This window comes from Rhododendron vialii, chromosome 10a (assembly GCF_030253575.1).
Source record: "Rhododendron vialii isolate Sample 1 chromosome 10a, ASM3025357v1".
Taxonomy (NCBI): Eukaryota; Viridiplantae; Streptophyta; class Magnoliopsida; order Ericales; family Ericaceae; genus Rhododendron; species Rhododendron vialii.
The window spans coordinates 18,508,686-18,522,608 of record NC_080566.1 but is presented as its reverse complement, the minus strand read 5'-3'; the positions used below and the strand labels follow the sequence as shown (position 1 = coordinate 18,522,608).

General features: G+C 40.7%; 1 protein-coding gene across 1 annotated transcript; it reads left to right on the top strand.

Moving 5' to 3' along the window:
* Positions 1–2,006: 2,006 nt before the first annotated feature.
* On the top strand, positions 2,007–2,789 carry LOC131302975 (uncharacterized). Its single transcript, XM_058329768.1, has one exon. It carries the CDS (start codon positions 2,007–2,009, stop codon positions 2,787–2,789), a length of 783 nt encoding a protein of 260 aa, XP_058185751.1.
* The last annotated feature ends 11,134 nt before the right edge of the window (positions 2,790–13,923 follow it).

The following is a 13,923-nucleotide window of genomic DNA, read 5'->3' as shown; positions in this document are numbered from 1 at the left end:
CATTGTTCAAATGGTTTGGGCTTTATAATGCGAAAGAAAGGTACGTTGTTCAATGGTTAAGGCTTGATAATGCTAGAGAGAAGTCCGTCGTTCAAATGGTTAAGGAATAATAATGCGAAAGAGAAGTCTGTCGTTTGAGTTGTTACGGTCCGTTGTTCGAATGGTTAAGGCATGTTAATGCGAGAGAGAAGACTGTCGTTCAAATGGTTAGGTCTCGATAATGTGAAGGAGTAGTCCGTGGTTCAAATGGTTAAGGCTTGACAATGCGAGAGAGAAGTTTGTGTTTCGAATCGTTAAGGCTTGATAATGCGAGAGAGAAGTCCGTGGTTCGAATGCTTAAGGGATGATAATTCCAGAGAGAAGTCCATCGTTTGAATGGTTAAGGCTTGATAATGCGAGAGACAAGTTTGTTGTTCGAATGGTTAAGGCAAGATATTGCGAGCGAGAAGTCTGTTGTTCGAATGATTAAGGTTTTATAATGTGGGAGAGAAGTCTATTGTTCGAATGGTTAAGGCTTGATTATGCGAGAGAGAAATTTGTCGTTCAAATTGTTAAGGTCCGTGTGGGCAACATGCCCTTAAGAAAAGGTGGATCAAGGAGCACTAGCAAACGAGCACTCAATTCAGAGTCGCCACTTGGGTTTGAAGGTCCAACACTCAAGGAACCGAACTTGAAATGTTTGCTACGCTGTTTAATTTGAAAAGGTGAAGGTACCAGTTCATCATAACCACATTTGGGCTCAGGAGCCAAGTTGTGAGAGGGGAAGGGTTTTAAGGCATCCATCTCGCCCAATCCAGAGATCGGTCAGAAGGCTTCTGCTACTAGAATAATTAATTACATATGTCCTCATTGGAATTTTGTGAACAACTACCTTCATGCTCCTTTGGGCAGAATTTTAGTATGTTGGGACCCTAATGTGATACAAATTCAAGTCTTAGATCAATCTGCTCAATTTTTGCATTGTGAGGTGCATCCTAAGTGTGGGGGGGTCCTTTTTTTGGCAACTTTTGTGTATGGGGATAACAATTATCTAATCAGACACACTCTTTGGTCTAGTCCCCATCATCTTAACCCCTCATCCCCATGGATTGTGCTTTGGGATTTTAATGCCATAAGGGAACATTAGGTTCCCTAATGAAAAGGTTGGGGGCATGCCTAGCTGGCCCCCGCATATGAGTGATCTTAATCAGTGCCTTTATGCCCTTGAGCTAGATGATCTTAGATTTACAGGTTGCTTGCTCACCTGGTCTAATAGGCAAGACTCTGCCCATTTTGTTAGTACTAAGCTGGATAGGGTTTTAGTCAATGAACATTGGATGAAAGCCTATAGCTGTTCTTCTGCACATTTTCTCACTTCTGGAATTTCTGATCATTCTCCAGCAATTGCATGCTTGATTCCTAATCCTAAGAAATCTAATAAACCTTTCAAGTTTTTTGATTTCTTAGCTAATCACCCCCAATTCTTATCCGTGGTTCGAAGAGTTTGGAGAAGGGTGATCATTGGGAATCCTATGTTCTGTGTCTGTGAGAAGCTCAAAATGTTACAAAATGAGCTTAAGCAGATCAATTCTAGAGACTTTAGTGATATTTCTAAAAGGGTTGCTGACTCTAGGCAACTTCTCGAATCCTTGCAGCTAGACTTAGTTACTCATCCTTCCAATCCATCCATTATAAGTTAGGAAAGGGTCGTTCATGAGCAATTTCTTACCTTGCTTAGGGCTGAGGAGAGCCTGGCTAAGCAGAAATCTAGAATCCAATAGTTAAAACTAGGTGATCAATGCACCTCTTGTTTCTTTAAGTCTGTGAGCAATACCAGAAATAGAAGCAAGCTTACCTGTCTAGTTTTGGATGATGGATCCCTCACATATGACTTAAAGATTATTAAGTCCAATTTTGTAAACTTCTACACCAATCTGTTGGGAACATCTCATTCAAGTCCTTATCAGGGGCTCCCTAGGATCCAATAGTTAGTTAACAAGAGACTTTCAGATAGTCAAAAGTTGACTATGATAGCTAAAGTTACTGACCTTGAAATCAAAGACACCTTCTGGTCTCTTAATCCTTCTAAAGCCCCAAGTCCTGATGGCTACAATTCTGGGTTCTTTAGGAAAGCTTGGCCTATCATTGGTCATGAAGTCACTGCAGCTGTCAAAGCCTTTTTTAGGTCTGGTCAAATGCTTAAAAGAGCTAATTCTACCATAGTAGCTCTTGTGCCTAAAGTTCCTAATCCTTCAAAGGTTGGGGATTTAACGCCCATTTCATGTTGTAATATTGTCTACAAGTGCATTTCTAGAATTCTTGCTAAAAGACCGCAGGTTGCTCTTCCTTCTTTAATTGACCATGTTCAATCAGGCTTTGTTAAAGGTAGGAGGATTGCTGATAATATTTTCCTAACCCAGGAACTTATGAGAGGATATCATAAATCATCATCCTCTCCTAGGTGTGCTATGAAAGTGGACATTATGAAGGCTTATGACAATGTGAGATGGGATTTTCTTTGGGATACTCTATCTTCCATGAATTTCCATCCCCCGATGATTAAATGGCTTCAAGCTGTGTTACCACTGCCAATTGCTCCCTTAGCATCAATGGGGAAGTCACCAGCTACATTCATGGGAAAAGAGGGCTCAAGCAACGCGATCCATTTTCCTCTTACCTATTTATCATTGTTATGGAGATTCTCACTTGTCTCCTTTGATTTTCGTTATCACTGGAGATGTGGAGCTACTAAGATTTTGAACCTGTGCTTTGCTGATGATCTTATGATCTTTTGCAAAGGAGAATTGTAACGCCCCAAATTTTGGGTACGTTAAAAAGACAATTTAATGATAAAATCTGTAACGCCCTGAATTTTGGGTACGTTAAAAGGACATTTTTTTCATAAAATCAAATGGAGTCTGGCTCGTTATTACAACAAAACCCTCTCAAGAGTTCAATATTTACATAAACGGAGGGGGATTCTAGGGTTCCTAACTACAGCTCCTCAGCTCCTCTATTCTTGCCAGCTCCTCAGCTCCAAAGCCTCCACGGTGATCTGCTTACCCTGATCATCTACAAAGTCTGACACATTATACCAGCGTCGCCACCGATATAATATGTCAGGGTTACCAAAAGGCAACACCGTGAGCTACAAAGCTCAGCAGAGTAATCCCATACCCGCTAACCCATAACTTATAAACAAAGCTATAATACAACATCAATTTCCACATGATAAGTATATACACAGTTAATCAATGACACATCCACATTCATTAATCATCTATCGTTGGTGTCCAAGAGTTTCGTATTTCTCCTACGCGACTCATCGTAGACCGTGTCAACATTTTCATTTATAAAACAATCTTTCAAAAGACATTTGTTTAACACAAAACATTTGCATTGGCTCCGTACCGCGGATAACCAAGCTACACACGCAACCTTTTTAAAATCATTTGCATTGGCTCCGTACCGCGGATAACCAAGCATACACACCCAACCTTGGTTCCGCCGCGCCGGGTTCCCAAGTATCCTCACAATGGTTCCGCCGCGCCGGGTTCCCATTGGCACTACGCCATTTTTTTCCATTAGCGGCATTAAAAAACTGCCGGTAATAGTCTGAAAACCGCCGGTAAAAGTACATTACCGCCGGTAAAAATAAATTACCGCCGGTAAAAGTTTCGTCGGCAAAACAATTGTCGGGAATACAAAAACGGCGGTAAATTACCGCCGGTAAAGGTTTCGGACTATTAACGGCGGTTTTTGTACCGCCGCTAATAGTTTCGGAAAAAAAATGACATTGCCGAGATTCGAACCCGCGACCCGTTGATTAATACCCGAGCACTTACCCACTAAGCTACATAAAATTATGTGTTTTATTAGAAAAATAATAATATTTATATTATAATGTATTATTACCGGCAGTTTTTGCTTACCGCCGTTAATAGTTACTTTTATCGGCGGTTTTACATTACCGCCGGTAATGGTTACTTTTACCGGCAGTTTTACTAATGCCGTTAATAAACGGCGTTTATAATTACCTTTTGCGGCGGTTTGTCATTACCGCCGGTAATAAGACTCTTTTCCGACGGTTTTATTACCGCCGGTAAAAAAACCGCCGGCAAAGGCCATTTTTGGCGTAGTGTGGCACACAAAAATATTTGCATTGGCTCCGTACCGCGGATGACCAAGCTACACACCCAACCTTGGTTCCGCCGCGCCGGGTTCCCAAGTATCCTCACAATGGTTCCGCCGCGCCGGGTTCCCATTGGCACACAAAAATATTTGCATTGGCTCCGTACTGCGGATGACCAAGCTACACACCCAACCTTGGTTCCGCCGCGCCGGGTTCCCAAGTATCTTCACAATGGTTTCGCCGCGCCGGGTTCCCATTGGCACACAAAAATATTTGCATTGGCTTCGTACCGCGGATAACCAAGCTACACACCCAACCTTGGTTCCGCCGCGCCAGGTTCCCAAGTATCCTCACAATGGTTCCGCCGCGCCGGGTTCCCATTGGCACACAAAAATATTTGCATTGGCTCCGTACCGCGGATAACCAAGCTACACACCCAATCTTGGTTCCACCGCGCCAGGTTCCCAAGTATCCTCACAATGGTTCCGCCGCGCCGGGTTCCCATTGGCACACCACCTCACAATGGTTCCGTTTTTCCCGGATCCCATTGGAACACACACAAAACACAAACCACACAATGGGCTACCACGTCCGGCCACATTGTGGTTTTCACAATCCACGCAATGGGCTACCAAGTCCGGCCACATTACGAGTTTTCAACGGGCTACCAAGTCCGGCCACGTTGCGGTTTTCGAAAATTCAAAACCTTTTCAAAACACATCTTTTACACACGCACACAACTCACATAATGCCACCCAAAACTGGTCATTATGTTGTTTCAAAATATTTCCTTCCTCGGAAAACATTTCTTTTAATTAACCACACCCTAGGTGTCATGTTTCTACTTTCTTGGTTCTCGTGTCTCGTTTACATTCAAAGACTCCGCGGTAGGACATGAATCTTTCTAACAAGATCATCCAATTCTATATTACTTTAACACGCTCAATCACTACTTATAGCATAACGCCACATATACGAACGCCTTTGGAGTGTATCACTTATGCTTTATTCAAAGCATAACGCCACATGTACGAACGTCTTTGGAGTGAAATCACTTATGCTTTATCACATACCACAAGTAATACAAGCAACTCATATACGCATACTCATAACTATCTTAAAGATCAAATACGAATACTTCTAAACAAACGATAAGTACGTAAATAAAGATAACCTACTTTATACTTAGGGAAGTGAGTAGAGGTATTCTACCTTACTTTTTGGCGGTAGTCAGCTACGGAAGGTTAGTCGGCTACGGAAAGTACGTCGGTGGTCGGGCGGAGTAACTTCCTACGGTGGTCTCCGGTAGCTTCGAAAGAGAAAGGTTTCTCTCGAAACTTCTACTTGACTAACACTACTCTACTTTTGGATCGAGAGGGTGGTCAAGTGGCGGTTTAGTGGCGGCCTAGGTTGAGTTTCTTGAAGAACTCAAGAACTACTCAAGAACATGAAGAACAAAAGAAAGAACAAGAATTTCTAGAGAGAAGTTGGAGCAATGAGAAGGTGTGTGTTGAATGGCAAACATGGGGTGCTATTTATAGGCAAAACTCTTGGGCTCTCCCTCCCTCTCATGGCCGGCCCTCTCTCTCTCTAAATCCTCCATGGATTTGCTCCATTAAGTCATCAAATCAACCTTTCAACCAAGTCATAGCTTGTCCAATCCAAATCTTAGGTGTAAGGCTATGTAATCAACTAAGATCTTAGGCTTTTTAGGTGAATCTAGGTAATTATAATCTAGGTTTAGCTTGTAGTCAAGGTCTAAGGCTAATAAAGGCTAGGATTGTGTCATAAAGGTCCATCATAGGTTGTCATTAGGCTTAAATAGACTAAGGCCTAATAAGGTAGCTTGCAAGGCTAGGTTTAGTCCTTGGATGGGATTATGGGAGATTTGTTGGAAGATTTGGAGACAATGGTACAAGGTTCTTGTTTAAACAATTGAAAGTTGTACAATGGGGAGTTATGTTTGGTTAGGGAAAAGATTCTCCAAGGATTGGAGAAAGATCAAGGAAGGATCATGGAAGGTCAAGAAAGTACAACAAAATCTCTCCCTTTCTCTCTCCTATCTCTCTCTCTCCTCTCCCTCTCTCTCAGCCTCTCTCTCCTCTCTCCCTCTCTCGGCCTCTCTCTCCTTTCTCTCTCTCTCTCTCTCATGCAAAGGTACACATATAAATATATATATATATATATATATATATATATATATATATATATATATATATATATATATATATATATATATATTTAAATAAGAAAGAATAAGAAAGTACAAGATTATAATAAACAAAAGGTACTTTTGGTACTTTTGAATCAAAGAAACTTAAGGGCTAAGATTTCCAAATAAATAAGCACATGTGTACTAATGTACTCTAGGAAGATCAACTCCCTAATAAATTAATTCAATTGGGTACAAAACCCCAATACAAAATAATAAAAGGGTACTTAGGAAAACTTAGGCCTTAAAGGCTACAAGTACTTTTAATAATAAAATAATGTGTACTTTATCACATGGGGAAAAACAAAAGATTAATTTAATGAACCCTTGTACTTGCTTGAAAGAATAACTCTTTTACCCAATGGACAATAAATCCCCTAACTTTTATTGTCCAATGGACAAATGTTAAAAGGAAACTTTTATTTAAAATAATTAAAGTTGTCCTTTTTAAAGCATGTGATAAAAGCCCTATATTAAATATAGGTGTGGTACCAAGTACCCTATTTAAATAAAAAGGTTAGGATTCTCCCCATTAGTTTGTAATAGAGTACAAGTACTAGTAAATCTAGGGTTTAGATATACCCCAATAGTTTAATGCACAAAAGTACATGGGAATCCAATTTAAAATGTAACCTTGTACTTGGTAGAAAGATTTGGGCTATTACCCAATGGATAATAATTCCCCTAACGGTTATCGTCCAATGGATAATAAGGTACGAGTACTTTAAATCATAATTTAAGTCTTTTTAAAAGACTACATGTACTTTTATAATAAAAAGTTTATTATCCAATGGACAAAAATTACCCTAACCATTATGGACCAATGGGTAATGGCAAAGGTTCAAAAGTTTTAAAAGGTCCAAAAGGTTCATCTAGCAACTAGGTGAGTTGGTTGCTCAGTTCCTCCAAGTAGTCGGTTGGAAATTAACTAAATTGGTCACGTAGGTTTTTCTAATCAAGAGTTTATCCAAGGACCAAAATCTAACTGCGACGAATATTAACAAGAAATCATATAACACTCAAGAGAAAATAAGTAATTTAAATAAAATTCAAATATTTAACGAAATTTTTACTGACCAAAATTCAGGGTCGTTACAAGAATTGACTTCTGTCAATCACATTAAAGAATGCTCTCACTGAGTTTTAGTGTATGTCAGGTCTCTCTCCAAGTTCTGGGAAGAGTAGCATTTATTTCTCTAGAGTCAACCTAACCACTAAATTTGCTATTCTGGGTGTTTTAGGGTTTCAGGAAGGCACTCTGCCTATCCGATATCTTGGAGTGCCTCTCCTCTCCACTAAGCTCAAGGCCTCTGACTGCCAGCATCAAGTGGATAACATTATTGCTAAAACTAGGTTGTGGACAAATAGAGACCTCACTTATGTTGGTAGGGTGTAGTTAATTAAGAATGTCCTCTTCTCTATGCAAACCTATTGGTCCTTTCTTTTCATCATCCCAAAAAAGGTCATTAAGGAAATTGAGTCAATCCTTAGGGCTTTTCTGTGGACAGGCCCTGATCTTAGAAAATCGGGTGCTATTTGATCGGGTGCTAGGTCTCCTGGGAACATCTATGCTCCCCTAAACAGGAAGGGGAGCTTGGTTTCAAGTCCATGCAAGTTTGGAATAAGGTTGCCATTGCCAAGCACATTTGGTTCCTCATCTCAGGTGGGGAACAGTCCATGTGGTGTCAATGGGTTAATCATACTTAATAAAGAGGAGGAATTTTTGGACTTTGAAAATTCCAGGGATTGCTCTTGGGTATGGAGAAAACTCTTGAATATCAGACCTTATTTTTTTTTTGTGGATAAACTAGTTTGAAATTGAAAAAAGACTAAGCAAATATACAGCCTACAAGGTACATACCCCAGGAGGAAAAGAAAATAAACAAAACAAAAGTTAAAAATTGCTTACGCCAAGTGGCTACATGGGATAAATGATCTGCGATGTTTCCAATCCATCTAGGAAGAGGGAAGAAAAACAATGCCTTAATGAACGACAAAACCTGCCTCAAGCCTTAGCTATTGTCGACTCATTTACAGAAAACTAAGATTAGCATATATATGGACTGAATCAGCAACAGAACTGCCAGTTGCTGGACAGGAGGTACAACAGTAATAGAACTCAGCAGCAGGATTCTACAGCTTATACCATAGTTGATTAGCACATACCAGCCGCAACCAAACTATTCAGCCTCTGGATTGAGGACAAGAACAGCAGCAGACTATGAAACACCAGTAGCAATTGTACAGATGCTAGACAAGAGGTACAACAAAACACCATAACTGAACAGCAGTTTACTACCGTGGCACATATGAATAGCATCCCTTGGCAAACAACACTTCGTACAGCAGCATTAGAATTCTTAGGAGCATTTCGGACAGCTGATTGCTGCCATAACAACAGCAACAAGCAGCATCAGAACCAGCAAACAGTAGCTACTAAGCTGAACAATGGAACAACATTAACTAAGCTAAACTGAATGCACCAACAGCAGCAATATAATATCAACAATATAACAACATCAAGGCAGCAACATCCATAACATACAGCCAGAAAACTGAGTAGCATTAGCCGATAAGTGATGCCAATGAAAGCTAGGGACAAGCCCCCTAGAAAAGCTTAAACACTCCAAGGGACAACCCCTCATGGATAGGTCCATACCACTAGGAAGCTGCAAAGACAACTAAGACTACTCCCCCAAATCTGAAAGCCCAGACACAGGAGAATAAAAGCACAAAATCATAGTGGCGGATGGAGAATAAAAGTACTAAAGCACTCCAAAACATTACCGAACTTAACATAATGATAAATGAAAGTCAAAACTCTTTGAAGAAACACTATAATAAACGGAGGGACAAGAGACCAAGACCTCACACTCATTACAATCAGACCGCAAGAACAAGGAATAAGGAATAGGGAGACTAAAGCCTAATGTTATCAGCTCACTCTGCTACTCCCTCAAAACCTAATTCGCCTGCAATCTAGAGCAAAAAAAAGGGGCCTTAACTCCCTCGTCTCTCCCTCACAAAATGCCTCCCACTAAATTTTACCTCCACTCACAAGAACCGTTGGGGCTCAAGCACACATCTCACGGGATCACACATATGCTGGCACACACAACACAGACTGAAGGAGCAATGCTACTAGGATGCCAAAGGAAGCAAAAGGTAATAGCTAGCCTATTAAGACTAGAATTAAGAGTAAGATAACTACCTTGTACATAGAAGTATTAGGAGCCTCCTCAGAACATGCTCTTAAGAATCTGCCATGCATAATTGTACCAACTTCAAGGATGCCAATGCGGTGAACAACCTGCTATGAACCATGGTGAGACAACATTTGAACCTCATGATCACTCAAGTGATCAACCTGCCCAATGGAATCACACAGCCAATTAGAAACAACACTAGCAAAGTAAATTAGCTCACAACATTGTTCCACTCATTTACAATCAACTCTGCTTGTGAATGAGGAAAATTAGAAAGTGATAAAAGCCTTGCTCTCACCATGTTGCAAATTTTTTGAATAATTTTCTCCCAAGTACAGGATTGATTTTGGAATTTCCTCAAATTTCTCTCAATCCAAATATGATAAACAATTACTGTAAAACCCAATCTAGTGATTACACTTTTGAGAGTTTTGCCCTTAACATTTGATAATTGAGTTACCCAGCCTGTCCAAGATCTAGCAGGCCATGTAACGTGGAGTTTGACCTGAATGGTATCCCACACCTAGTTGGTGAATGACAATTAAATAAGAGATGGTCATGGCTTTCACTCCCCTGACACAGACCACATTGTGGAGGAATATTCAGACCAAATGACACAAGTCTATCAGCAGTGGCTAGCCTATTTTGGATGGCAAGCCATGTGACAAAGCTGCATTTTGGTATGTGCGCAGAGAACCACACTATCTTATGCCACAAGACCTTAGGAAAGGGAGTTCTCAAATTATCCCATAGGGAGGCAATTGTGAACTGCCCATTAGAAGTAAGAGTCCACCTTGTTTGATCTACCCCATTCAACCTGGACTGAACTAGAGATGGCAGAGTGTTTCTCACCTCATTTAGTTCAAATGTTTGGGTAATGGGGAACACCCAAGTTAACACCCAAGTTGAACCATCTATAATGTGAGAGACAAAGGCATCTTGTGGGATGCCAGAGTCATACACAATTCTAGGACCAAATCTATCTATTAAAGGACTGAGAGGATGCCAATTGTCATGCCACAAGGAAGTTGAATTCCCATTACCGAGTAATGCAAATCTACGACTAATGCAAGAAATAGAAATAAAATAACTAGTCTGGTCTTGGAGGATGGGTCCCTCACACATGACATTGAGGTCATAAAGTCCAATTTTGTTAACTTTTACACTAACGTGCTAGGTTCAGCCCATCTTGATGTTTATCAAGGCCATAGCAGAATCCAGTAGTTAGTAAATAAGAGACTAACTGATACTCAAAAGTTGGCAATGATTGTGGAGGTCACTCATCAAGAGATTAAGGACACATTTTGGTCCCTTAATCCCAGCAAAGCCCCTGGTCCTGATGGCTACAATACTGGCTTTTTAAAAAAAGCTTGGCCTATCATAGGCCATGAGGTCACTGCATTTGTTAAGACCTTTTTTAGGTCTAGTAAACTGCTCAGAAAGGCCAACTCTACCATGGTAATTCTTGTTCCAAAGATCCCTAACCCATCCAAAGTTGGGGATTTTAGACCTATCTCATGTTGTAACACTATTTACAAATGCATTGCTAGAATACTTGCCAAAAGGCTCCAGAATGTCCTCCCTGTACTAATTGATCCTGTTCAATCAGGGTTTGTTAAAGGGAGGAGAATTGCTGATAAAAACATCTTCCTCACCTAGGAACTAATGCGAGGGTATCATAAATCATCATCATCCCCAAGATGTGCGATGAAAGTAGACATTAGGAAAGCTTATGATAATGTCAGATGGGAATTCATCTGGGATATAATGTCCTCTATGAATTGCCACCCAACAATGATCAAATGGCTTCAAGCTTGTGTTACCACTGCTAACTACACCTTCAGCTTGAATGGAGAGGCCAGTGGTTACATTTTAGAGCAAAAAGGTCGAAGGCAAGGAGACCCTCTGTCACCATACCTCTTTGTCATTGTTATGGAAATTCTCTCATGTCTACTTAGAGAGAAAACCATGTTACCTGATTTTCATTTCCATTGGAGATGTGGGAATAATAAGATCATCAATCTCTGCTTTGTGGATGACCTTATGATTTTTGTAAGGGTGAATTGTCTTCAATCACCCTTATTTAGGAAGCCCTCACTGAGTTCCAAGAGTTGTCTAGTCTCTCTCCAAGCCCCGAGAAAAGTAGCATATATTTCTCTGGGGTCAACACTACCACTAGAATGGCCATTATGGACGTCTTGAGATTCCAGGAGGGCACCCTCCCAGTCAGATATCTGGGTGTGCCCCTCCTCTCCACTAAGCTCAAGGCTTCGGATTGCCAATGTTTAGTGGAGAGCATGATCTCTAGGACTAAGACTTGGACCAATAGGGACCTCACCTATGCTGGTAGCGTTCAACTAATTAAGAATGTTTTTTTCTCCATTCAAACATATTGGTCATCCTTGTTTATCCTTCCCAAAAAGGTAATCAAGGAAATTGTGTCAATACTTAGGGCTTTTCTTTGGTCTGGCACTGATTTAAAGAAAACTGGTGCTAAAGTTTCATGGGAGAATCTGTGCTCCCCTAAAGAGGAGGGGGGTCTTGGTTTCAAATCTTTGCAAATTTGGAACAAGGCAGCCATTGCAAAACATATTTGGTTCCTAATCTTTGGGGGAGAACAGTCCATGTGGTGTCAGTGGATCAAATCATACTTAATAAGAGGTAGGAGTTTTTGGAATCTAAAAATTCCTGGTGATTGTACATGGGTTTGGAGGAAGCTTTTGAATCTCAGGCCCTTGGTTAAACCAATGAATATCAAACCTTTCGTGTAGCCTTTTATCTTTAGTGTGCTAGGTAATGGCCAATCCACCTCTTTTTGGTATGATAACTGGCATCCACTTGGCCCTTTGATAGAGAAGTTCAGCCCTGGAGTTGCTTTTGACTCTGGCATCCCCAGAGATGCTCCAGTATCCCACATTATCCTCAATTCTATTTGGACATTCCTTATAACCCAAACTGTGGAGCTCAATGAGATCAGAAGAACCTTGCCACCTCTAATTCCATCCAGATTGAGTGAGCCCGACCGCAATAGATGGACCCACAATCCTAACGACCAATTCTCAGTTGCATCTCTTTGGAACAAATTGAGAACTCCATTTCCAAAGGTTGCGTGGCATAAACTCGTATGGTATTCAGGCCACGTCCCAAAATATAGCTTTGTCACTTGGCTAGCTATTCAGAATAGGTTATCCACTGCAGATAGGCTAGCACTCTTTGGCCTCAACCTCTCTCCACAGTGCAGCTTCTGCATTGGGAGTGAAAGCCATGACCATCTTTTCTTCAATTGTTCCTTCTCTCAACAAGTGTGGGACACTATCCTTTCCAAACTTCATGTCTCTTGGCCCTCTAAATCTTGGACGGAGTGGGTCAATTTTCTCTCTAACATAAAAGGTAAGTCTATTAAAATAGTCATTACCAATTTGGTATTTACTGCCACTGTCTATCATGTGTGGATTGAGAGGAATATGAGGAAATTTCCAAGTCAATCCTGTTCTCGTGAGGTAGTTGTTCACAAAGTCTATTCCATTGTTAGAGCAAGGCTTCTTTCATTATCCAATCTTCAATCATTTCAAGTAGATTGGGTCGTGAATGAGTGGAACATTAATGGTCCATAACATAATTTTGGTGACTATTTTTATTTAAATTATCTCATTCATCTCACTTGTTTACTTACTGTAATATCATATTTGACAGGAAGCTTGAAGGGCTAGCTCCACCATGGATTTCATCAGGAGGGCTGGAGTCAGTCCTGACATAGCAGATCCACACACTTGGGTCTCCTATTGTTGTTGCTAAGTTCTAAGAGCTGTGGTTAAAACAGAACAGCCCATTCACATTGGCCTCCTATTACTGCTAAGTACCTAGGTAGTTACGTTATTCCTTGTGGGTTAACTTGGAAATCCAAAGCAATTGAGCGTTCTTACTATATTGTGTGCAATCCATGTGAGCTGAGTGCTATAGCCCCATCAGTCTTTGTGAGAGGAGGTAATAGTTCACGATGGAATCTTGTGAGGTTTAGTGGAGGGAGAAGAGGGAACCCAAGTTCTTGACATTGTAAAAGAGAGTGGGAGCTGTGAGATTCCAAGGGAGTAGTAGTGTGAGTACTATATTTACCAAGAACTTTGATTGATTGATTGATTGACTGCTTGTTTGTATGTCTGTTTATGAGTTCTATGCTGTGAGGCTTCATTTCATTCTTATTTGAGGCATTTTGAGTTTAATGCATTAGTTTCATGCATTTTGCTACTATCCAGGGGGTATGTCCCTCGTGTTTACTGCTTCTATACTCTACTGCCAGTTGCTATTTGACTGCTGCTGTCCATTGTAATGGCTATCTGTTACGGTTATTGCTGCTATTTGCTACATCAGCTGTTGTCCTGTTACCTCACTGACTA

Bases quoted from the DNA above. Each gene is read 5' to 3' on its own strand.
- LOC131302975 (XM_058329768.1), top strand. From the start codon at position 2,007: ATGATAGCTAAAGTTACTGACCTTGAAATCAAAGACACCTTCTGGTCT.